Source organism: Pituophis catenifer, unplaced genomic scaffold (assembly GCF_029215685.1).
Source record: "Pituophis catenifer annectens isolate HBS135680 unplaced genomic scaffold, rPitCat1.0.hap2 SCAF_2, whole genome shotgun sequence".
Taxonomy (NCBI): domain Eukaryota; kingdom Metazoa; phylum Chordata; class Lepidosauria; order Squamata; family Colubridae; genus Pituophis; species Pituophis catenifer.
The window spans coordinates 282,576,777-282,600,182 of record NW_027256882.1 but is presented as its reverse complement, the minus strand read 5'-3'; the positions used below and the strand labels follow the sequence as shown (position 1 = coordinate 282,600,182).

Here is a 23,406-nt window from a genome sequence, read left to right as displayed (position 1 = left end):
GGCTCAGTGGGCTGAGATGGTCAGCCAGTTCCAGGCCATGATGCAGTCCCACTGGAACAAGGTCCTCCAGCTCTTCACCACCAGTGGCACTTCCCTCCAGCCTTCGTCCAAAGCTCCATACCAGGAGGCTGAAGCAGATCCCAAGTCAGAATTTCTGCCCTCCTCCGACCCACACAAAAGGACCTCAAAAGGGGAGACTCTGCAGCAGCACAAAAGTCCATTGCACGCATCCGTCCCAGGGGCCGTAGTTTGAGGACCTCTTATTTAGTGCAATATTAAAAATGCAAATAATTTTTTTGCGGACCACCAAAATTTTCTCATGGACCACCAGTGGTCCACGGACCACCAGTTGGTGACCACTGGTTTAAACTACTACATAAAACTAAAAAGTTGTGGTTTGATGCTATTACCCTACTCTACTGCACCAAAGGGAGTCAGAAGTCAATGCCTTTTCTTTCTTCCCCCCCCCCTTTTTTTTCCACACTTTTCCCTTTCTTCCCCCTTCCCCTTTCTTATTTCTCCTTCTTTTGGCTTTTGTATTTTTTTCTATGTTATATCATAAATTAATAAAATTATTAGTAAAGAAAATAAATATGAACCAGTTGCCAAGCAAAAACAAGAAAGAAAGAAATTGTAGTCTCAATTATAGTCGTAAGTCGAGGGGTCCCTGTATGTGTTTCCTGCAGAAAGTCCCAGTTTCACAGCCTTCCATCAATATCTTGAAAATAACCATGGCCGAGAATTATTACTTGGAAGGGATACTGCTGAGCCAAAAAGATTAGTAGCCCAACTCACCAAAAGTGGTTTTATATTGTCACTTGGGCATCAGTGTTTTAAATTGTTTTCCATAAGTACAGGTTACTGTAAGATGGAAAAGTTTCACAGGAAGATAAATGTGACATTCTTGCAGTACATTAATGATAGGTTATAACTCTTGGATCTGCAACGTCAAGATGAGACCATGTTAAAAAGAGAAAGTATGAAGGTAGAGTTTCATAAATACTTTTAATAAAATGGTACTGTGTACCAGGAATACTCAATATAGCTTGTCTCTTGCCAAAAAAAAAACCAAAATCTTACTAGAGATTTTTACTTACTTATCCTTCTCTCCCTGAGCCTTGCCCCACAGAAGCCTCCCCTATCCTATCCCCTTCTCTCCCTCTGCCTTGCCTCACAAAAGCCTCCCCTATCCTATCCCCTTCTCTCCCTCTGCCTTGGCCCACAGAAGCCTCCCCTATCCTATCCCCTTCTCTCCCTCAGCCTTGCCCCACAGAAGCCTCCCCTATCCTATCCCCTTCTCTCCCTCTGCCTTGGCCCACAGAAGCCTCCCCTATCCTATCCCCTTCTCTCCCTCTGCCTTGCCTCACAAAAGCCTCCCCTATCCTATCCCCTTCTCTCCCTCAGCCTTGCCCCACAGAAGCCTCCCCTATCCTATCCCCTTCTCTCCCTCAGCCTTGCCCCACAGAAGCCTCCCCTATCCTATCCCCTTCTCTCCCTCAGCTTTGAGGAAAATGCTCTTTCTCATTTTTCTTGGAATAATGCTAACCCGTTTTAAGGGGTGTTATAAGTTATGTTAAGACAGTAGAAGAGAAGTTGCCTGAACAATGAACAACACGATTCATATTCTTAATATAGTACAATATTACCTTTTATTCCGCTGCTGTAAAATGTACCATCTAATCATTCTCTTCTCCTGGTGCATAACCCTACCTCTTTAAAACATTTGTGTAGGAAGAAGGTTAAGTCATGGAGAGCAAGAGTGAAAAATAGAAATAGTTACAAACCACATTTGTTCACAAGAAATAAGCGAAGCAAACTACAGCAGGCTCACTCCAGGTAGCTAATAATTCTAGAATTTTGTAAAATATTTCCATTTAGAAAAAAACACCATACACTCTTGAAAAAACAACAAAGAAAGAAGAAAGAACATTTTATCTCAGTCTCCCAAATACTCTTCATATGTTCCTGGTTCTTCTTTGTCTTTTGAAGCCTTTACAAGGATACATTTATCTGAAATTGTGAGATTACTTTTCCCTTTTTAAAAATGTTTTAAAATATGCTACCTCCCCAGCTGGGTGTCTAACAAGTAGATGATTTTATGGAACTCAAAGGAAAAGCTCTCTAAACTATCAAACCAATCCATCCTTTAGGGTTTCATGGACCAGATAACACTTTCTCTGGAACTTGCTTCTCCTTTGCAAGTGTTGATTTAACAGAGAACTTGCCCCTTTAGAAATATCTTATGAAGAAAATTAGAGATACAGGTAGTCCTTGACTTACAACAGTTCATTTAACAATGGTTCAAAGTTGATGATGTTGAAAAAAAGTTACTTACAACACATCCTTGCACTTACGGCTGCCACAGCAACCCAGTGCTCATGTGATCATGATTCAGGAGCTTGGCAACTGGCATGTATTTGTATGACCCAGGTTGTCGAGACCAGGGGTATCAAACTCAAGGCCTGGGGGCCGGATCTGGCCGACGGGGTGCTTAGATCTGGCCGACGGGGCCGCCCTGGAAACAGCAAAGGACCACCTGTGGTGCCTTTGCCAGCAAAAACGGAGCTTGGGAGGGCCGCATGCTCCATTTTTGCTGGCAGAGGGTTGCAGGAGACTGTTCTAGCTGAAAACAGAGCTCACAAGGGCCATGTGTGACCCCTGAGCTCCGTTTTTGCTAGCAGAGGGTTGCAGGAGGCCATTCCAGCTGAAAATGGAGCTCGGGAGCCAGTTTTCACTGGCAGAGCGCTCAGGCCAGCACAGGCACCCCGATACAACTGACATCAAGCTTGCCACACTCCTCTGACCACCCCCCCCCCAGGAGGTCAAACACAATCCTGCTGCGGCCCTCAATGAAATTGAGTTTGATACCCCTGGTCTACACAGATGCAAGCTGCAATAAAGTCCTTTGTTGCCATGCTATCCCATGGCAAATGGCCTTACAATGGCCTGTAAAGCTCCATCCCAAACTTTCCCGAAGGCAACCACCCACAGTCAGCGCAACACAGTCCCACAAACTAAATCTAATAATCACCAGAGGCAATTCAAGTAGTGGGTTTCAATTTTGTTTGCTACTGGTTCGCTCGTGGGTGCACATGTCCATGCGCAGAGATGTGCGGCTGGGTGGAGCTTCCCGCCGCCACCGCTACCGGTTTGCCTGATCCAGGGCGAACCGGTAGCAACCCACCACTGGGCGATTCACAAGGCAAGGAGGAAGTCTGTAGTCCAGAAACAGGATGCAAGTCCACAAGTCAAGGTCTGTAAGTCATAAACAAGGTTCAAAATCCACAGGGCAAGGTCAAGAGTCCTCAAGCAAGGTTCAGTACCCAGAGGCAGAAACATGGTCCAAAGCAGAGTTTTTCCAAGGCTGGGGAAGTGTGTGCCAAAGCAAAAGACTTGTTCCTGATGAAGACACCCTCACCTGGCCTCTGATTAAATCAGCTCAAGCCAGGTGTTCCTTGTGAGGAGGGGCAGGGTGGCCTCCTCACCAGCAGCCTTGCAGACCTCCTCTGAGCTTGCCTCTGCTCCACTCTCCATGCCCTCAGATCAATTGGGGGAGGTAGCTGTTCCTCATCAGAGGGAATCTGCTACTTCTCCTCCCCACTGCCTGTCTGCAGCTGATCCTCCTTTGCGTTTGTGAGGGCAGGCAGCTCCCCGTCTGGTTGACCACCTCCCCCAATGTCGAAGCGGCCTGGGACAGCATCATCCTCAGCCCCTGGACTATCCAAACATTCCAGAGGAGACATGCCATCCCCATCTGATGGCCCTGGTTCCAACTCTTCCTCCTCCAAACTAGGATCTGTTGGGCCATGACAGTATTTATGATGGCTGCAGTATCCATCCAGGGTCATTGACTGTCATTTGCAACCTTCCTGAGACCTTTCAACAAGCAAAATTTTGATGAAGGAAACTGGATTCTTTTAGTGGCTGTTGATTCACTGAACTGCAGTGATTTGCTTAACCGATAGCCTCCCACCGACCAGTACGCTCCCACAGAGAGGGACTCCTCAGGGTGCCGTCAGCCAGGCAATGTCGGCTGGCGACCCCCAAGGGGAGGGCCTTCTCTGTGGCAGCTCCTGCCCTCTGGAACGATTTGCCCCCGGAGATAAGAAGGATATCGGATCTCTGGGTCTTTCGCCGTGCCCTGAAAACTTTTCTTTTCCATCAAGCAGGGCTGGTGTGAACCCCCCCCCTTTTTTTTTTAGTTTTTTAGCTTTTTAGCTTTTAATCTGTCAATGGGTTTTAATTCGAATTGTTTTAAATTTGGGCCAAAGTATGTAATTCTTTTAATAATTTTAAATTTTGTATTGGTATGTGTTTTAGTTCTGGCTGTGCACCGCCCTGAGTCCACTAGGAGAAGGGCGGTATACAAATTGAATAAAATAAATAAAATAAATAAATAAACAACCACAGCAAAAACATTCAATGCCAGATCTTGACTGTAGAAGACACAACATTGAAACTGAGGGAGTTGTATAGAGCTGGTGGTCAGGATTATTTCTGCTGACCATGTGCCCAAAATGAGAATTCAAGGAGGGGAAAGATTTTAAATCTTTCTTGAAAATTGCACTGTTCCTATCTGTCTGAATTCAGTATAGGTGCAAAACGTTTCCCATTAGAATTTCAAATCATTAGATATGGCTTGAATAATATGCGTTGTTACATACAGAAATGGAAAAGGCCTCCAATTTAAACAAATCAAAAGTATTGTAGTTCTGATGAAGACCCACTTGAGTAGAAGGAACACGTCTCTTTCTTTCTCTCCCCCCTCTCTGTGTAACATCTATTGATTGAAACATTTTCAATCCTGACTTTATAAGGCCAACTGAATTTGTCAAGCCACTAAGGCAAAAACAAAAATTGAATGATACACAGAAATAGTTGGGTTGTTTATCCCTCAAGCGCTTGGTCTACAAGATTTTGAACAAAGCAACTAAGCATCATCAACCATAAATCATTTTAGCAGCATCAAATCGGGGAAAATGGATCTTCATTCCAAACAGAGCTGCAACAAAATAGTCCTTCTATAATTTGCATGGTCCTTAAAGGACCAAACATATTCACTGGACCAGAAACCCCCACAGGGACCAGCACTTTCATCAAAGGGATGAAAGCAACATCACACTGTTGCAATGAAAGCCCCCAATCCTTTTGTATGGCCCTGCAACATTGTGACACACATATGAAAGAGATGGAGCTTGCATACCGTTCCTTTCATCCTTTGCCCCTTATTCATCCCATAAATGCCCTTGACCAACATTTTCATTTTAATTTTCTTGCATTTCCCGAAATATTCACATAACTATGATACTGCCTCAACATCCCCTATTGTTTAGTATTACTATGCCATCTTTAAAACTTTGGTTTGCCCACATATATACTCCTGCCGCTCCCTTTCCTTCTTTCCTTCTTTCTTTCTTTCTTTCTTCCCTCCCTCCCTCCCTCCCTCCCTCCCTCCCTCCCTCCCACAATTTTATTTACTTTTATCATTTGGTGTGCTATACCAAACCACTCATTTTTCTTTAAAAAATCTATTTATTTATTAAATTTATAAATCTATATGAATAAATTGTATTTATATCTATAATACCACTATCTGGAATCTAGCCTGTTCCCACAGAGAATCAGTTGAATTATCACATCCAATTTCTCATAATGGAGTATATTGTGTTTATCAGGCTTTCAAATCAATGCCATGCCTTCCACATGTGCAGAAATTTTGAAACTTGTGTATAATTTTCAGGTTTTAGTGTAAATGTGTATACATGTGTTTGAGGCAAGGTAAATGTTGCAAATTCAATAGAACGGCAGGAGGGAAGAAAATTGTGTATTCAGTATGAATTTAATTGTGCCTTTTATCCCAGTGAATTTGATCACCATAATGTGACAATTGTTTCTCCCTGATTGTTCAATTAATGGCTGTTTTTCTCTATTCTTCTCATGTTCTCCTCCCATCATTCTTATTCTCATACATTTAACGCATTGTGATGTGCATCTCACTGGCGGTTGCTTTGTCAATTTATTTGACTATTCCACATCTTTGTTTTTAATTTGTGGTATGCTCATTTTTGGTGGCTTTGTGACCCAGATCCCATTGACCCATTAGAAGTTGATTTTTATCCTTTGCTTGATGATTTCCCTACCTCAGTCCCAGATATCTCCACCCCCATGCTCCCACCAGTAGGTGTCCAGGCGGTTGCATTAACCCATGATGCTGTGCGGGTCAGCTGGGCAGACAACTCCGTTCCCAAGAACCAGAAAACTACCGAGGTTCGGTTTTACACAGTGCGATGGAGAACCAGCTATTCTACAAATGCTAAGTACAAGGTGAGACCTTGGAAGTCATTATTTCTTCAACCTTTATCTGGATTTGTTTGAGATGGACAGTTCATCACATATTCCACAATTCCAGAAGCAGAGAATACTGTAATCTAGACCAGGGGTCTCCAACCTTAGCAACTTTAAGACTTGTGGACTTCAACTCCCAAAGTTGAACTCTGGGAATTGAAGTCCACAAGTCTTAAAGTTGCCAAGGTTGGAGACCCCTGATCTAGACCACATGGCTTAGGTCAGTCTGACCTAAGCATAGTACATAAAATTATCTTCCACAATGTTCTTCCTGTCAATGACTACTTCAGCTTCAACCACAACAATACATGAGTAAATAATAGATACAAACTCAAGGGAAACCGTTCCAAACTCGATTGCAGAAAATATGACTTCAGTAACAGAGTGGGCAATGCCTGGAATGCACTACCTGACTCTGTGGTTTCTTCCCCAAGCCCCCAAAACTTTAACCTTAAACTGTCTACTGTTGACCTCACCCCATGCCTAAGAGGTCTGTAAGGGGCGTGCATAAGTGCACCAGCGTGCCTTCCGTCCCTGTCCTAATCTTCCTATTTACTCTTACTCTTTTCATGTATTCCAATTATGTTTATACTTTTACCTGTTATCTTATATATGCTTGACAAATAAACTTATGATAGGATTATATGAATATTACAGGAGCCATTAGAACCATCAATAGTTTAGATAGGAAACCAATAATGGTCTTGCATGAACAAGATGTAAACCATAGAAATATGGGATCCTTGATGCTCTCTGAGCTTGGTGGTTTTCTTGCAGACATTTCCTGACCAAAATAGGTAACATCATCAGTACTACTTTAGTTTCATTACCTAGTTTGATCATGAAACATCTGCAAGAAAACCACCAAACTCAGAGAGCACCCTGGACCCAACAGTTCAACCCTGCACTATAAATATTCTCTTCTATCAATACTGAATCACTGTTAACAATTTGTAAATACATTGACTGTTGGTGATGGATAAATCTGTCAAAATAAATTTTGCTCATATTCTCTTATCTATCCTTTTTCCAAATTAGTGTATAATTTGAAACTGGGAAAATCACAAGCACATCTTTATTTAATATAAATATTTTTGTCCGTGCTTCCCATGATATACACATTTTTTTTTGCCTTTTTTAGTTTAAACATTTTTTTTCCAAAACTTCATTTATTCAGGGTGCTGTAAACTGAATTGCAAATTAAGAAAAAAAAATGTGGACATAAATCTATGCTTACTTTATTTTATTGCTGTAGAGTAAGACCAAATAAATATACGTGTAGAAAAAATATAGTATATAAATAATTCCAGCTCCTGTATAATTTTTGGGAAGTACAACCTGGCTGTATTGCAAGCCAAAGCATTGAGGAGCACATTGCAGTCTCATAGAGTCATAATTCTATGGTCGGAAAGAGAAAATAGAAACCAAAAATGCAGCTGTCCTTGCATACTATGTATATTTTTGGCAATTTTCCTTTTCAGCTAATGCCAAGAGTGAGAAATGTGTCTGGCCACAGATGACTGATTTTAGTCATTACTACAGCATTTTATATACTATCTGTCAGTGGTTCAGAAGATAACAAAATTTAGTTCAAAACAAGACGAAAACCTAAAATCAGAAGGAAAAAAAGGTCTATCCAAAACTAATCACTATCTAGGAGTCTCTATTTTAATTTCCTCAATAACATCTCCATCTGCGCATGAATAAAGAGCCATGGTGGCGCAGTGGTTAGAATGCAGTTTTGCAGGCTAACTCTGCCCACTGCTAGCAGTTCAATCCTGACAGGCTCAAGGTTGACTCAGTCTTGCATCCTTCTGAGATTGGTGAAATGCGGGAGCCAGACTGTTGTGGACAATATGCTGACTCTGTAATCTGTTTTGAGAGGGCTATAAAGCACTGTGAAGTAGTATATAACTCTCTACGTGCTATTGCTATTGCTATAAAGATGATTGAGGAAAATCATTATTCTTGACATACGTGTAAAGGAAGAAGGGGTTTTTCACTTGTTCTTCTCCACTAAAAAGGGAACATTTTATGATATTAACTGAAGTAGGAGCCTTGGTAGTACAGTGGTCTAAAGCACCCTGTTATTAAGACCAGCTGCCTGCAATTACTGCAGGTTCGAATCTCGCCAGGCTCAAGGTTGACTCAGCCTTCCATCCTTTCTAAGGTAGGTAAATTGAGGACCCAGTTGTGGGGGCAATAAGCTGACTTTGTATAAATATACAAAAGGATGAAGGCTATTGCTTAGCACATTGTAAGCCGCCCTGAGTCTCCGGAGAAGGGCGGCATATAAATCAAATTAAAAAAAAAAAAGTAAGGTTTATCTGTGGGCAGTTGTCTTCCTGAAAATGTCCAAAGATTTTAATAGTACGGGTGATATGTAGTGTGTAGTCAAAATAACATTCCTTTCTCAGAGAGTCAAGGATGCATTGCCCTGGCACCTGGAGTCAGATGACTGGGAGGTGTCTCCAGTTTGGACGGTGGATGATTGGACCATGTGATGGACATGAGGGTGTTGGGCAGGGACTTGAACTTTCACTTGGGTGAGGAAAACCTGGAAACTTTCAGATTCGGGTTTTTCCAGATGTGTCAATATGACATCTTCAATAAAAAGGAACCTTGAGGAACCTCAAGCCTTGGAGTTTTCTTTCGTTGGGGGTGTTACTTGGAACCCTGACACTAGCATCTTCACCACTATACCAAACTGGCTCTCCAATATAATTGCCTCAATTAGAACCTTCTGCTGATTTTGGGGGAGCTTGAGTCATCTTTGAATCATTGATGATTCCTGGTGACTGTTTGGACTAATGGTGTCTTACACCATTACATCAAACTGCCTTTCTCTGCCTTTCTTCATGCCCAAAATAAATACAAAGTACCATATTTTTAAGAGTTTAAGATGCTCCGGACTATAAGACGCACCTATCTTTTTTGGTGAGGAAAACAAGAAAAAGAAATCTGCCTCTTCCTCTGCCTCCCAGCAATTTTGTCTCATTGCAGCAACAGCAAATAGTCTGCTTTACTTTCATTTTCGTTTTCAGCATAGCTTGATTAGCACAAGAAAAAAAAATCTGCTCCCAGCAATTTACCTCCTTGCAGCAAGCAGCAGAGGCCCGCGCAAAACAGCTAAGAGCAAAACAGCTGAGAGCAAAACAGCTGAGAGTCGGGAGGCTGATCCAATCAACTTGTGCTAATTAGGCTGTGCTGAAGTTGAAAGGAGCTGTTTCTTCTTGCTGCTTGCTGCAAGGAGGTAAAATGCTGAGAGGCAGAGGTCAAAGGATGGGGGCCAGTGGGTGGGCGGGGCTACATTTGGTGTATAAGACACACCTAAATTTTCACCCCGTTTTAAGGGGGGGAAAGGTGCATCTTATACTCCAAAAAATACGGTAGATTTCTTCTGAAAATCCGAATTTAGGAAAAGCCAAGTTGTATCACACCAAAGGCTTCTTCATACAATGGTCAATGACCTATGAGAAGCCTACAAGCAGGATATGGAGTCAATAGTCCTTTTTTGGCTGTTGCTTTCCAGGAACAGTTACACTTTGAATCCTAATGGTATAGTAGCTATGGATACTATTGAAGTATTTCATTGGATAGGATAGATAATAAAAATGGTTGTGACTGGTATGGCTTTCAAATTTATCTGAAAATTCATGAGGACACGTGATGTTCTTTCAAAGAAATCTGAGATTTCAGTTTATTTTACATTATCATATTACTTACGATAATCCCTAATCATAAGGGATTTATCAATATCAAAAAGTCTCATAAAATATGACTAGTTCCCAAGTCTGACCTATGCTCACGTATGTTCTGTATGCCAAATTTTGTCCACTTTGATTAACTTAAAAACACTCGTACAAATGTCATGCTTATGTGTATAATAGGAATAACTCTTAGACTTAGATACCGCTTCACAGTGCTTTTACAACCCTCTCTAGGCGGTTTACAGAATCAGCCTATTGCCCCCAACAATCTGGGTCCTCATTTTACCCACCTCGGAAGGATGGAAGGTTGAGTCAACCTTGAGCTGGTCAGGATTGAACTCCTGGCTGTGGGTGGAATTAGCCTGTGATACTGCATTCTAACCAGCCCTAGTATAATGATTTATTTTCATTTACTTGATTAAATATGTATGAAGGTTGCTCAAACTGGTTTTCTTGAAAAGAGGTTCCAGCAAAGATTTGAAAATGCCTTCATTTAAGTGAATGCCATGGACTGAAATGGTGGCTCCTTAGATGGCTCAGTGGCTAAGACTCTGAGTTTGTTGATCAGAAAGGTCGGCAGTTCGAATCCTTAGTATAGGTCTCCTGCGTGAGCAGGGGGTTGGACTAGATGACCTCCAAGGTCCCTTCCAACTTTGTTACTGTTACTTCAAATCACATTTTACAGGATGCCAAAAAAAAAAAATGCCTGTGCTTTTTCATTGTTGTTCCTTTAAAGAATAGCAATGCATTTTTTTTACACATTATTGCATTGCTAAAAGTTACTCTTTTTTTAATCTAATCTACTCTCCCAAGTTTGACACCCTTTCAGCTCTTCCAGGAAGCTAAGTGGGAAAAGAAGAACCTGGGATGAAGTACAAGGGTTTTACTGCTACGGAGCGCTGCTCATTTATTTTAAGAGACTTTTATTTACTTTCATATCCTTCTCTTGCCTATCTTAGTCTCTATCCTGAAGACAATTCAGAGTAAGGAGAGATGTCAGTCTGATATTTTATAGCAACACAAAACAGAAGAATGGAAAACAGAAGTCGTCAGAAGGGGGCTTTGTTCCTTAGAGAAGGAGGGAGGGAATGGAGGGAGGGAGGGAGGGAGGGAGGAAGAAAAGAGAAAGGGAAAGAGAGAGGAAGGAAGGAAAGAAAAAAGAAAGAAAGAGAAAGAAAGAGAAGGGAGGGTAGGAGGGAGGGAAGCAGGAAGGAAGGAAGGAAGGAGGGAAGGAAGGAAGGAAGGAAGGAAGGGGAAAGAGAAAGGGAAAGAGGAAGGGGGAGGGAGGGAGGGAGGAAGGAAGAAAGAAAAGGAAAGGGAGAGGGAGGGAGGGAGGGAGGGAGGAAGAAAAGAGAAAGGGAAAGAGGGAGGGAAGGAGGAAGGAAGAAAGAAAAGAAAGGGAAAGAGGGAGGGAGGGAGGAAGAAAAGAGAAAGGGAAAGAGGAAGGAAGGAAGGAAAAAAGAAAGAAAAAGAAAGAAGGGAGGGTAGAAGGAAGGAAGGAAGAAAGAAAGGGAAAGAGAGGGAGGGTGGGAGGGAGGAAGGAAGAAAAGAGAAAGGGAAAGAGAGGGAAGGAGGGAGGGAGGAAGGAAGGAAGGAAGGAAGGAAGGAAGGAAGGAAGGAAAGAAGGAAAGAAGGAAAGAATGAATAAATGAACTTCCTTCTCCATTATAACTCATAATGACAATTTTGTGACATAGCAGTAAGCCATCTAAGGCTGACAGACTCAGGGCAAAAAAAAATAATCACTAGGAATTCAACAAAGCCTTGAGTGTTATCCCTGGAGATGACAGAATTGTAGAAGCAGGAGCTCAATCAAGAAGAGGTTGACCACCATGATTAATACTGATGCCTAATGGTTTCAGACACAAACCATTTTTGAGTTTGGATCAAGTACAATAAATCAAGAACCTCACAGGAATGGAAAGTTTTGAGGGAAATGAAAAATGTGGGAGAAATGGTCTCTTTAGTGGCCTCCAATATGATTGAGCTTTAAAGACACATTTTTTTTAAAAAAATATTTTCTTTCTAGTCAGCAGATACAACAGCCTTGAGCCATACCGTGTCTGGTCTTAAGCCAAATACCATGTATGAGTTCTCTGTCATGGTGACCAAAGGTCGGAGGTCAAGTACATGGAGCATGACAGCTCATGCTACGACATATGAAGCAGGTAGGTCTCTAGAAAGATTCTAATGAGGTTTTTTTATCCAGATTTGATGCTGAATCTGCTTTTCTGAAATTTCCATCCATTATTCTGTGTCCTGTTTTCTGAGATGAGAAAGAAGTCTTGATTTGCTTTTGCCTCATTATCTTTGTAGGCATTTGAAGAGTGCTAACAGTTGCTTCCTCAGCTGTCTTTATTTTAAAAGTAGACATTTCCAATTCCTTCACATCCTCATTGGGAGGACCTAATTTCTCATCGCCTGGTCATCCTCATTGCTTTGTTTTGTTACCGGGTCTACTTTGTCGGAATCCTTTTTAAAGGTGTCCAGATCTTAACACAAATACTCAAGGTGGGACTGAACAATGAAGAGAGGGAGCATTTTTTGTGATCTGGGCATTTTGATTGATTAACCCTAACACTGCATCGGGGTGAAATCCAGCAGGTTCTGGAGAACCTGTAACAGAAATTTTGAGCAGTTCGGACAGCCGGTAGTGGAAATTTCGAGTAGTTTGGAGAACCGGCAAATACCACCTCTGGCTGGCCCCAGAGTGAGGTGGGAATGGAGATTTTGCAATATCCTTCCCCCAGGAATGAGGTGGGAATGGAGATTTTGCAGTATCCTTTCCCTGAAGTGGGGTGGGAATGGAGATTTTGCAGTATCCTTCCCCTGGAGTGGGGTGGGAATGGAGATTTTGCAGTATCCTTTCCCTGGAGTGGGGTGGGAATGGAGATTTTGCAGTATCCTTCCCCAGGAATGAGGTGGGAATGGAGATTTTGCAGTATCCTTTCCCTGAAGTGGGGTGGGAATGGAGATTTTGCAGTATCCTTCCCCTGGAGTGGGGTGGGAATGGAGATTTTGCAGTATCCTTTCCCTGGAGTGGGGTGGGAATGGAGATTTTGCAGTATCCTTCCCCTGCCATGCCCACCATGCCATGCCACGACCACCAAGCCACGCCCACAGAACCGGTAGTAAAAAAAATTGGATTTCATCACTGCACTGCATATATATCTTTTTGCAGCCACTTCACACCACCGAGATATATTTAGCTTGCAATACAATACTGTTCCAAAATCTGTCTCACAAGTACCACTCACAGGTACTTTTATCCCTCAGTTATTTGATTTCTCTTTCTGAAGTGAAGAATTGTACATTTTGCTTGATTAAAATTCATTGTATTCTTGTCGGCTTATTTTTCTAAGCTAAAGAGAAAAAAATATATATTAGTGATCTCATTCAGTCGTGTCATCTTCAGATCTGATCGGTATTTTCTCCAGCTCTTCATCCTAGTCATTAATAATAATAATAAAAAAATAATACAGATGTGTCCAGGGCATAAGACTGAACTCTGGGATAACAAAGTCATTGGATCTTTTTAGTCCATTGACAAATCTTTCATAAGCACTCTTTAAATATAAGTTTCAAACCAACTTTGAGATTGTTGTATAATAATACAGATTAAAGAAAAGAAACCGATGATACATTATATATAGGTGTGTCCCACATCCTGCTCAGTGTGTCTTGTCTGTAAGCAACCAAGCACAGAGATCCTGGGGTTTATATATAAGGTAGTCCTTGAATTACAACCATTCATTTAATTACCGCTCAAAGTTACAACAGTGCTAAACAAAAGTGGTTTACAACCAGTCCTCACCCTTATGACCATCATAGTGTCCCTATGGTCACATGATCAAAGTTGGCCACTTGGTAACTGGCATATTTTTATGGTAACAGCATCCTGGAGTCATGTGATCACCTTTGATGATCTTCCCCGAGGATTTCCAACAAATCAATGGGGAAAGCCGGATTCAGTTAATGACTGCATGATTTGCTTAACAACCACAGCAAAATGGGTCATAGAATTGGGTGCAACTCACTTAACAACCGCATCACTTAGTGAAGGAAGTACCAGTCCCAATTGTGGTCATAAATCAAGGACTACCTGTAGGCTAGGACACAAGCTTCCAAAGTTGAGAACATGTTAACAGCTTCTGCACTGTCCATGCTTAAGAATGTCTTGATTAGCAATAACAGCAGAGGTGGGATTCAGCTGGTTCTGTCCTGTTCGGGTGAACCGGTAGTGGCGACTGTGGGAGGCTCCGCCCACCTGCCCAGATGTAATGCGGGAGCACTGCGCATGTGCAGAAGGTCAAGCACATGCACAGTGGAGGCGTGTGTGACTGAAGCACACGCATGCACACTCACATTTGCAAACCAGTAGGGAAGGTAAGTGAATCCCACCTCAGAATAACAGTAAGAATGCCTAGTTTGTACAACACTTCATGGTACGGTAGATTGTATCGGTATTGTATTAATGTGTCATCTTCTGTGGGTTTTTTCCCCCCCTCTTCTGGGCTTCTGTCTTTCTCTAAGCCCCGACCTCTGCTCCCAAGGATTTGACAGTCATTACCCGTGAAGGGAAGCCTCGGGCTGTAATTGTCAGCTGGCAACCTCCATTAGAAGCCAATGGGAAAATTACCGGTAAGTGTCTCTTGAGCTCTGTATCTTCTCTCCTTCTCAGCAGGTGACACAGAAAAGTGTGGGATTTAAAAGGTCTGCACCACAACCCCTTACTGGGAACGACCATGTAAACTCGCTAGGTGAAAAGGGAAGGTGGGGGAAATACCATATTTTTCGGCTTATAAGACACACCGGAATATAAGATGCACCAAGATTTTGAAAAGGTAAACAAGAAAAAAAAAGTTTTTGCCCTCCCCGGCCCCCAGGAGCACTCTGCCTTTTCACAAAACAGGATGTGCCGAGGGTTTGGGAGGCCTGCAGAGTGCTCCTGGGGGCTGGGGAGGGCAAAAACGCCCCCATTTTTGGCCTCCCAAACCCCCCACGTGTTGCGCTTTTACCCTCCCCAGCCCCCAGGGGCACTCAGCAGGCCTCCCAAAAGCTCTGCGCATCCCATTTTTGCAAAAATGGGCCTGTTTTTCGCAGAAATGAGACGCACGGAGCAAGGTTTCTGGAGGCCAAAAATGGCTGTATTCAGTATGTAAGACGCATCAATATTTCCACCCTCTTTTAGGGGGAAAAAGTGTGACTTATACTCTGAAAAGTACGGTAATCACCCAAGAACCTTAGCCTCCTGTATTTTTAAAAGAGAGCCAGCTGTTTTGAAGGAAAGAGAAATATTTACTTCCCATCATAGAATTACCAGCAAAAACCAACAAGCAAACAAAAAATACTCTATAGTGGAATTCATCTGGAATTATTGGAATTATCCTACCTGAAACCAGAACAAAAAACAGGCACAAAATATTGTCTAATATTTCCCAAAGAAATTTTTAAAATGGGAGGAGAAAAAAAGCTGAGGTTTGTAAATAGTTGTACGGGGCAAAAGATCTACTACTACTGGAGTCCCTAGATACTAATGGCAAATTACCTCTTGACTATTTATTTATTTACAGGAGTTATATGGCTGCCTATTTCGTTTGATAACTTTAGGGGACTTACAGCAATCCATAAAAAAACTTAGTTAAAAACAAAAGTACCCTTCCTGTCAGGCCTAGAGATGACCCAGTGAAATTAAGTCTTTTATTTGTTTGCACCTAATGGACAGAATCTTGCCAGACTAAAGCTATAACTGTATACCTTAGTACCGTATTTTTTGGACACTCCAGAATATAAGACACACATTAGTTTTTGGGGAGGAAAAAAAATCTGCCTCTGCCTACCAGCATCCATCGGTATTCATCTGGCTAGCATCCTTGCAGCAAACAACAAACAGCCAGGTCAGATTCAGCACATTATTGCAGCCTGATTTAGCATGAACAGCTGATTGGCAGTTGGATCGGCCTCCCAGTATACCGCCAATCAGCTGTTCCAGGCTGCTGGGATTGTCACAGCACATTGCTGCCAATTGCCGCCTCCTCATGTCGCATTTTTGGCCTCTGCACATCGCGTTTTCGGCCTCCACATGCCCCATTTTTGGTCTCCGTGTATTGTATTTTCGGCCGGTTCCAGGTGGGGAGCAGTGGCAGCAATAGGCAGAGGCCAAAAATGCAACTTGCAGAGGCAACGATAGGCAGCAATATGCTGTGGCGATCCCTGTAGCCTGGAACGGATCTAAAATGGGGAATGTAGAGGCCGAAAACATGACATGTGGAGGCCAAAAATGGCTGAAGGGTGGGGGCCAGTGGATGGGCGGGGCTTCGGTAACATTCGGTGTATAAGACGCACCACAATTTTCACCCATTTTTAGTGGGTGGGAAAGTTTGTCTTATACTCCAGACGGGATGACTGAGGCAGGTCCTGAGAGTGTTACCTGGGAGGAGTTTGATCCTGTGGCTTCCGAGGACGTGGACAGGATTCTGGGATGGCTGAATGCAACCACATGTTTATTGGACCCGTGTCCCTCCTGGTTGGTGCTGGCTTCCCGGGAGGCTACATGAGGCCGGCTCCAGAGGATTATTAATGCTTCTTTGAGTGAGGGTGTCCTGCTGGCCGCCTTGAAAGAAGCAGTGGTGAGGCCCCTCCTCAAGAAGCCCTCTCTGGATCCGGCTGTTTTGGCTAATTATTGTCCAGTCTCCAACCTTCGTTTTATTGCGAAGGTTGTTGAGAGTGTGGTGGTGCAGCAGCTTCCACAGTACCTGGGTGAAACTGTCTATCTAGATCCGCTCCAGTCCGGCTTCAGGCCTGGGCACAGCATGGAAATGGCATTGATCGTGTTGGTGGATGATCTCTGGAGGGCTCGGGATAGGGGTTGCTCCTCTATCCTGGTCCTGTTAGATCTCTCAGCGGCTTTTGATACCATCGACCATGGTATCATGTTGTGCTGGTTGGAGGGGTGGGGGGTGGGGGGCACCGTTTTGCGGTGGTTCTCCTCCTATCTCTCTGACCGGTCACAATCTGTGTTGGCAGAGGGGCAGCAGTCGACCCCGAGGCGCCTTGTTTGTGGGGTGCTGCAAGGGTCGGTCCTCTCGCCTCTTCTGTTCAACATTTATGTAAAGCCACTGGGTGAGATCATCCGTGGCTTTGGGGTGGAGTTCCATCAGTACGCTGATGACACCCAGCTGTACATCTCCACCCCAGGCCACCTCAACGATGCCCTTGAAGTGATGTCCTGGTGCCTGGAGGCCGTGGGGGTCTGGATGGGGAGAAACAGGCTCCGACTCAACCCTTCCAAGACCGAGTGGCTGTGGCTTCCGGCATCCCAATATAGCCAGCTGGCGCCATCGCTGGTTATTGGGGGCGAGTCATTGGCCTCCACGGAGAGGGCTCACAACTTGGGCATCCTCCTAGATGCACGGCTGTCTTTAGAAGAGCATATGACGGCCGTGGCCAGAGGGGCTTTTTATCAGGTTTGCCTGATACGCCAGTTGCGTCCCTTTCTGGATTGGGACTCCCTACGCACAGTCACTCAGGCACTCGTCACTTTCCACCTGGACTAGTGCAATGCTCTCTACATGGGGCTCCCCTTGGGGTGCACCCGGAGGCTCCAACTGGTCCAGAATGCGGCCGCGCGGGGGATTATGGGAGCGACGGGGCGCTCCCATGTGACACCTCTCCTGCACGAGCTGCACTGGCTCCTGGTGGTCTTCCGGGCGCGCTTCAAGGTGGTGACCACCTTTAAAGCACTCCATGGCTTAGCGCTGGGGTATCCATGAGACTGCCTTCTGCAGTCAATAGCCTTCCACCGGCCAGTACGCTCGCACAGAGAGGGCCTCCTCAGGGTGCCGTCGGCCAGACAATGTTGGCTGGCGACCCCCAGGGGGACAGCCTTCTCTGTGGTGGCACCTGCCCTCTGGAACGACCTACCCCCAGAGATACGCACGATACCAGACCTCCGGACTTTTCGTCGGGCCCTTAAAACTCACTTATTTCATCTAGCCGGGCTGGCTTGATCCCATTCTTTTGGTTTTAATTTGTAATTGATTTTAATTGGACTGTTTTAAATTGTGGGCCAAAATCATTCAATATCTTTTAAACTGTTTTTAAATTTTGTATGTTATGTTTTACCTTGGCTGTTCACCGCCCTGAGTCCTGCTGGAGAAGGGCGGTATAAAAATCAAATAAATAAATAAAAATAAATAAATACTCTGAAAAGAATGGTAGGATGTGGCTAATCTAAACTTCTTTATCTTCCCCACGTCCATTTTAGGACAGTCTCTTAATCTGGGCCATTCTCTGGGAAAACTCTGTGTTGCCAAACTCTGCCCCTCCTGCATGTGTAAATTCCATCACACTTCCCCCACCCCCACCTCCAGTTGCCAGATCAAACATCCTTACAGTTTAACTTCCATCCTAGCCCAATGTTTGGAGGAAGAGCCGATGTAGGAGATTAACAGGCTGAGCTTGAGGGAGGGGTCAAGTGCATCATCAGTCACTAAGTCTCTTCATGCCCACAAGAGATCTAAGTCCATCCCTCCTTGAATTCTGTTGACTCTTATCTACTTCCAATTTGCTTTGACCGGTAGTAGTTCAGATTCCTGTGTCAGCATGCAATAAATCCATGTTCAGTTGAACTGCCTTGGTTTGTGATTTCCTGTGCTTGACAGCCCTCCAAAAGGCTAAGGGTAGAGATCCCACCAATCTCAGGTGGGAGGCTGTTCCAATTGATTTATTTTTGGATTGATTAAGGGCTGTAATCTCCATAAATCTGCACATCCATTGCAACAGAAGTGCATGTGGTATTGTTGTGCAATTCAGGAAGAATAAATAAGGAAAAAAGCCACGTCTTTCATACGAACTGTTAATTCTCAGCACTTTAATACAGAACATCTAGCAGTATCCTCATTAATGTAGAATATACTCAACTCTAATTTTATAGAGCTCTAGGTTTTCAGAACTCACTGATTCTCCTCACATTTACTTTAAGTCTAAAAGTTCTCTCTGTTTCCTATTTTAAGTCTCACCAATCCTGTCCACCAACGTAGTGTGCATCTGTTTTTTTTTTTCAAAAATGGACATTTCATACATCTGAAATTTTATTTCATTAATGATAGGTTTCAAAAACTTATTTGACGTTTCAGCGCTCACCACTTTCTATACTACTTACCATTTAGATCTGATTCAAGTTCACTGTAGAACAAGTTTTCAACTTCTTGCAAAGCCCTAATTAACAAGCACGGGGCTGTTACATATTTAGAACACCATGTTCTTAAAAATAAACCTTAGGCAGCAGAATCTGGGGGTTAAATGCTTCCAAGTCTCATTTAAATAATTTCTTATTTAGTGCTAGCAATGAGTTGAGTCATCTTTCTTTGGGATCTACTGAGCCAGCAATATGGGGTGATCTATTCATAGTTAGACGGCCCTGCTTTTTAAGTTTGTGACAGATGGTGCAGAAAATAGATAGAAGAAATAACAAGCTGATCATCACACATGGCAGGTGGTTGCATTCAAGTCTGGATTCATGATATTTCATTTAGTTTAGTTACCTTCAGTCCAGTTCTCTGGTAAAGGCTGAGATGGATCCCAAAAGCTAAACCAAGCTTATTACATCGGTAAGGTAAAGGTAAAGGTTCTCCTCGCACATTTATGCTAATCATTCCCAACTCTCGGGGGTGGTGCTCATCTCCGTTTTAAAGCCGAAGAACCAGCGCTATCTGAAGACGTCTCTGTGGTCATGTGGCTGGCATGACTAAACACCAAAGGCACATGGAACGCTGTTACCTTCCCGCTAAAGATGTTCCCTATTTTTCTACTTGCATTTTTTACGTGCTTTCGAACTGCTAGGTTGGCAGAAACTGGGACAAGTAACGGGAGCTCACCCGGTTATGCGGCACTAGGGATTTGAACCACTGAACTGCCGACCTTTCGCTCGACAAGCTCAGCGTCTTAGCCACTGAACTACCGTGTCCCTATCCTTACATCGGTAGTTTTACAATAAAAGATTAGACAAACTGAATGCAAAGTAAAAGGTCTCTGCCCTCTAGTGAAATATTTATTTTATCCCATCTTTATTATTTTGATATATAACTTAAGGTGGCTACCATACCCAATATTCCTTCTTCCTATTTTTCTCATCAACTGTGAGATGAGTTGGGCTGAGAGAGAGTGACTGGCCCAATGTCACCCAGACAGCTTTCATGCCTAAGGCAGAACTAGAACTCACAGTCTCCTGGTTTGTAGCCTGGTGCCTTAACCATTAAACCAAACTGGCTCTCTATTTTTAACCCCAGAAGTTTCTTTAAGAAGAGAGTGTTCGAGGTACCTTTGATATTGCCAAAAAGGCATTAAGAGTTAACCTAATCTTGCATAGCTTCATCTATGGTAATATTGAACTCCTAACTAGAGCATACAAAACATTTGCTAGACCAATTCTCAAATACAGCTCATCTGTCTGGAACCCACACTGCATATCGGACATTAATACAATTGAGAGAGTCCAAAGGTATTTCACGAGAAGAGTCCTCCACTCCTTTGCTCGCAACAAAATACCTTATGCCACCAGGCTTGAAATTTTGGGCTTAGACAACTTAGAACTACGCCGCCTTCGGTCTGACCTAAGCGTAGTACACAAAATTATCTGCTACAATGTCCTACCTGTCAATGACTACTTCTGCTTCAGCTGCAATAATATACAAGCATACAATAGATTCAAACTTAAGGTAAACCGCTCCAAACTTGATTGCAGAAAATACAACTTCAGCAACAGAGTGGTCAATGCCTGGAATAAACTACCTGACTCTGTGGTTTCTTCCCCAAACCCCCAAAACTTTAACCTTAGACTGTTTACTGTTGACCTCACCCCATTCCTAAGAGGTCTTTAAGGGATGCATAAGTGCACCAACAGGCCTACCGTCCCTGTCCTAATGTTCCCTTTTTATTCATATCCATTTCATGTATTCATAAAATCTTATCTTATATATGCTTGACGAATAAATAAATAAATAAAAATCTTAACTCAAGGCAGTTGAGCAGGAACTTGATCTGAAATGGAAATGGACATACGCCATCAGTTTAAAACAGCATAATAGGCCTTACGTTCCTAAATCAGTTCACGATGTAGCTTTTTCACTCTCTGGGCTAACTATATTTTATTGAATTCAGAGCTGACCTTCAGCAATCATACAGAAACATACCATTGATATCCATTGAAGTTGACTTCGATTATGGAATCTCAGGGTCAGGATCCCTTTTTGAAGGAGAAGCTCTTTAAATGACTTTCAGCCAGTAGTTTTCTCTCAATGCAACCTATTACACCAGGTTGCTACAGAAATGAGGCAGGACCTTTATGTATTTCATTTTTTAAACCCCTAGAGAAAAGCGGGTTGCAATAATAATTGCAATCAAATAATGCTTGTTAAGAAATTCAGGAGAATTCTGTGGCACGCAAGAGACAGCATCACCTTTTTACAAAAGTAGCCATTTGGGGCAATATATTACCTCAGCTGCTCTTGTTTTTGTTTTTACACGGAAGGAGGTTTTGTAAGAAATGCTAGTAATTAATTCCATGCAACATAACAAGAGTTGAGGACAGCAAGTCCTTTATTTTTTTGCTGGAAGAAAAAATGATACACTGTAAAATAATATAGCCACTTAGAGCAAAGGTCTATAGATAGTGTTAGACTCAGTAGCAATTAGGGACAGCTCATAATAAGCAATTGTTTGGCCAATAACAAAAAACATAATATAGATAATGACAGGGTGCCCAGATAGACACATGATAATATAATTTATTGGTGGATATTTTAACTGGGTAATAAGAAACTAAAGCACAGATCATCTCAAACTCCTTAATGCTGACTGACAAAGGACTGGATTTAATGAATGGTATACAATGACTGATGTTAGTGCGAAAATATTGCTATTAAAAACTATGCCTAATTAAGATATCCATTAGGAGCTGGTCATGTTAATTTGCTATGAAAAATAGAATGAGGCTTTTAAAAAGAAAGGAAAAAAGGGCTAATAGTGTAGTTAAATGATCCCTGTAGACTATGAATAAGCAGCAATCCTATTTCATGAGAAATACTTTGCAACTTATAAAACTGTCCACATTTATAAGCACACAAATAAAAAACAATGCAGTTATTTGTCAGTGAGAAACTTCCTATAAAGACTTTTATTAATACAACCTCAAGAACTTGCTAGTTTTAACTTCTAGACATATGGAAAGTTTGAACAATTCTTACAGTTGAAATGGTCAAACTCTTCATTCCTGTCTTATTATGTCTTATTAGTGCCGCATAACAAGGTGCGCTCCCGTTACTTGTCCCAGCTTCTGCCAACCTAGCAGTTCGAAAGCACGTAAAAAATGCAAGTAGAAAAATAGGGACCACCTTTGGTGGGAAGGTAACAGCGTTGCTTGAGCTTTTGCCATTTAGTCATGCCAGCCACATGACCACGGAGATTTCTTCGGACAGCGCTGGTTCTTCGACTTTGAAACGAAGATGAGCACCGCCCCCTAGAGTTAGGAACGACTAGCATATATGTGCGAGGGGAACCTTTACCTTTACCTTTAAAGACTACAGTAATAGTTAGATGAAGGCCTTCCTGATCCATACAGTCCTGGATCCTTCCTAATTTATACCTAATTCGTTCTTCTTTTACTTTGGATCTTTTAGAGGTGTTACAGTTCATACTGTTGTCAATGAATTTTCAGGCCATGTACTGTATACAAGAACATCCATTTATTGCAATAACTTTATTAGTAATGATGTTGCTGTGGTTTGGCTTAATTGTGCATCAAGGTTTTCCCACACATCCGAGTGGTTAACCTTGATGGTATATGAAAAAGACCTTGGGAGATTGAACAAAGAGATGCTGCCAAGGAATCAGTCAGGTAAGAGGCAGCATAGACCACAACTTGCTAGTGGGTGAGGCAAGAGGTTCAAAAGAGATCCTCCCTAGGCTGTAAGGAGACAGGTGTGAGTGACTGCACTTTTAGACTTGCAAGATCCCTTGCAAGATAGAAATCACAACCAGATGAACTAATTGTACTTTATTGTAAAGTTTCATTGACAGAATCTTGCAAGTCTGAAAGGACAGTCCTCTCCCCCACCCCATCTCCCTTACAGCCAAGGATGTAGAGAGGGTATCTTCTGCATCTGGCCCTACCCACTATCCAGTTGCAAGCTATGCTGTCTCTTATCTGATCCAGAAAGTCTGTAGAGATTCTCAGTCATCCAGGTCATGGTTGTCCCAAAGGTGCTTTCCCCCCGCCCCCCAGGAGGCAACTGGACTTTCTTGTTTTTTCTTTTGAAGACATTTCACTTCTCATCCAAGAAGCTTCTTCAAC

At 42.8% G+C, this 23,406-nt stretch overlaps 1 protein-coding gene across 1 annotated transcript in view; it reads left to right on the top strand.

Moving 5' to 3' along the window:
• Positions 1 to 23,406, top strand: part of DCC (DCC netrin 1 receptor) — a 764,852-nt gene that overhangs the window by 604,502 nt on the left and 136,944 nt on the right. The window contains exons 17-19 of the mRNA XM_070934567.1: positions 6,086 to 6,324; positions 12,085 to 12,223; positions 14,589 to 14,696. Of these exons, the coding sequence (XP_070790668.1) occupies positions 6,086 to 6,324; positions 12,085 to 12,223; positions 14,589 to 14,696 (486 nt within the window). The remainder of the gene's footprint in view (positions 1 to 6,085; positions 6,325 to 12,084; positions 12,224 to 14,588; positions 14,697 to 23,406) is intronic.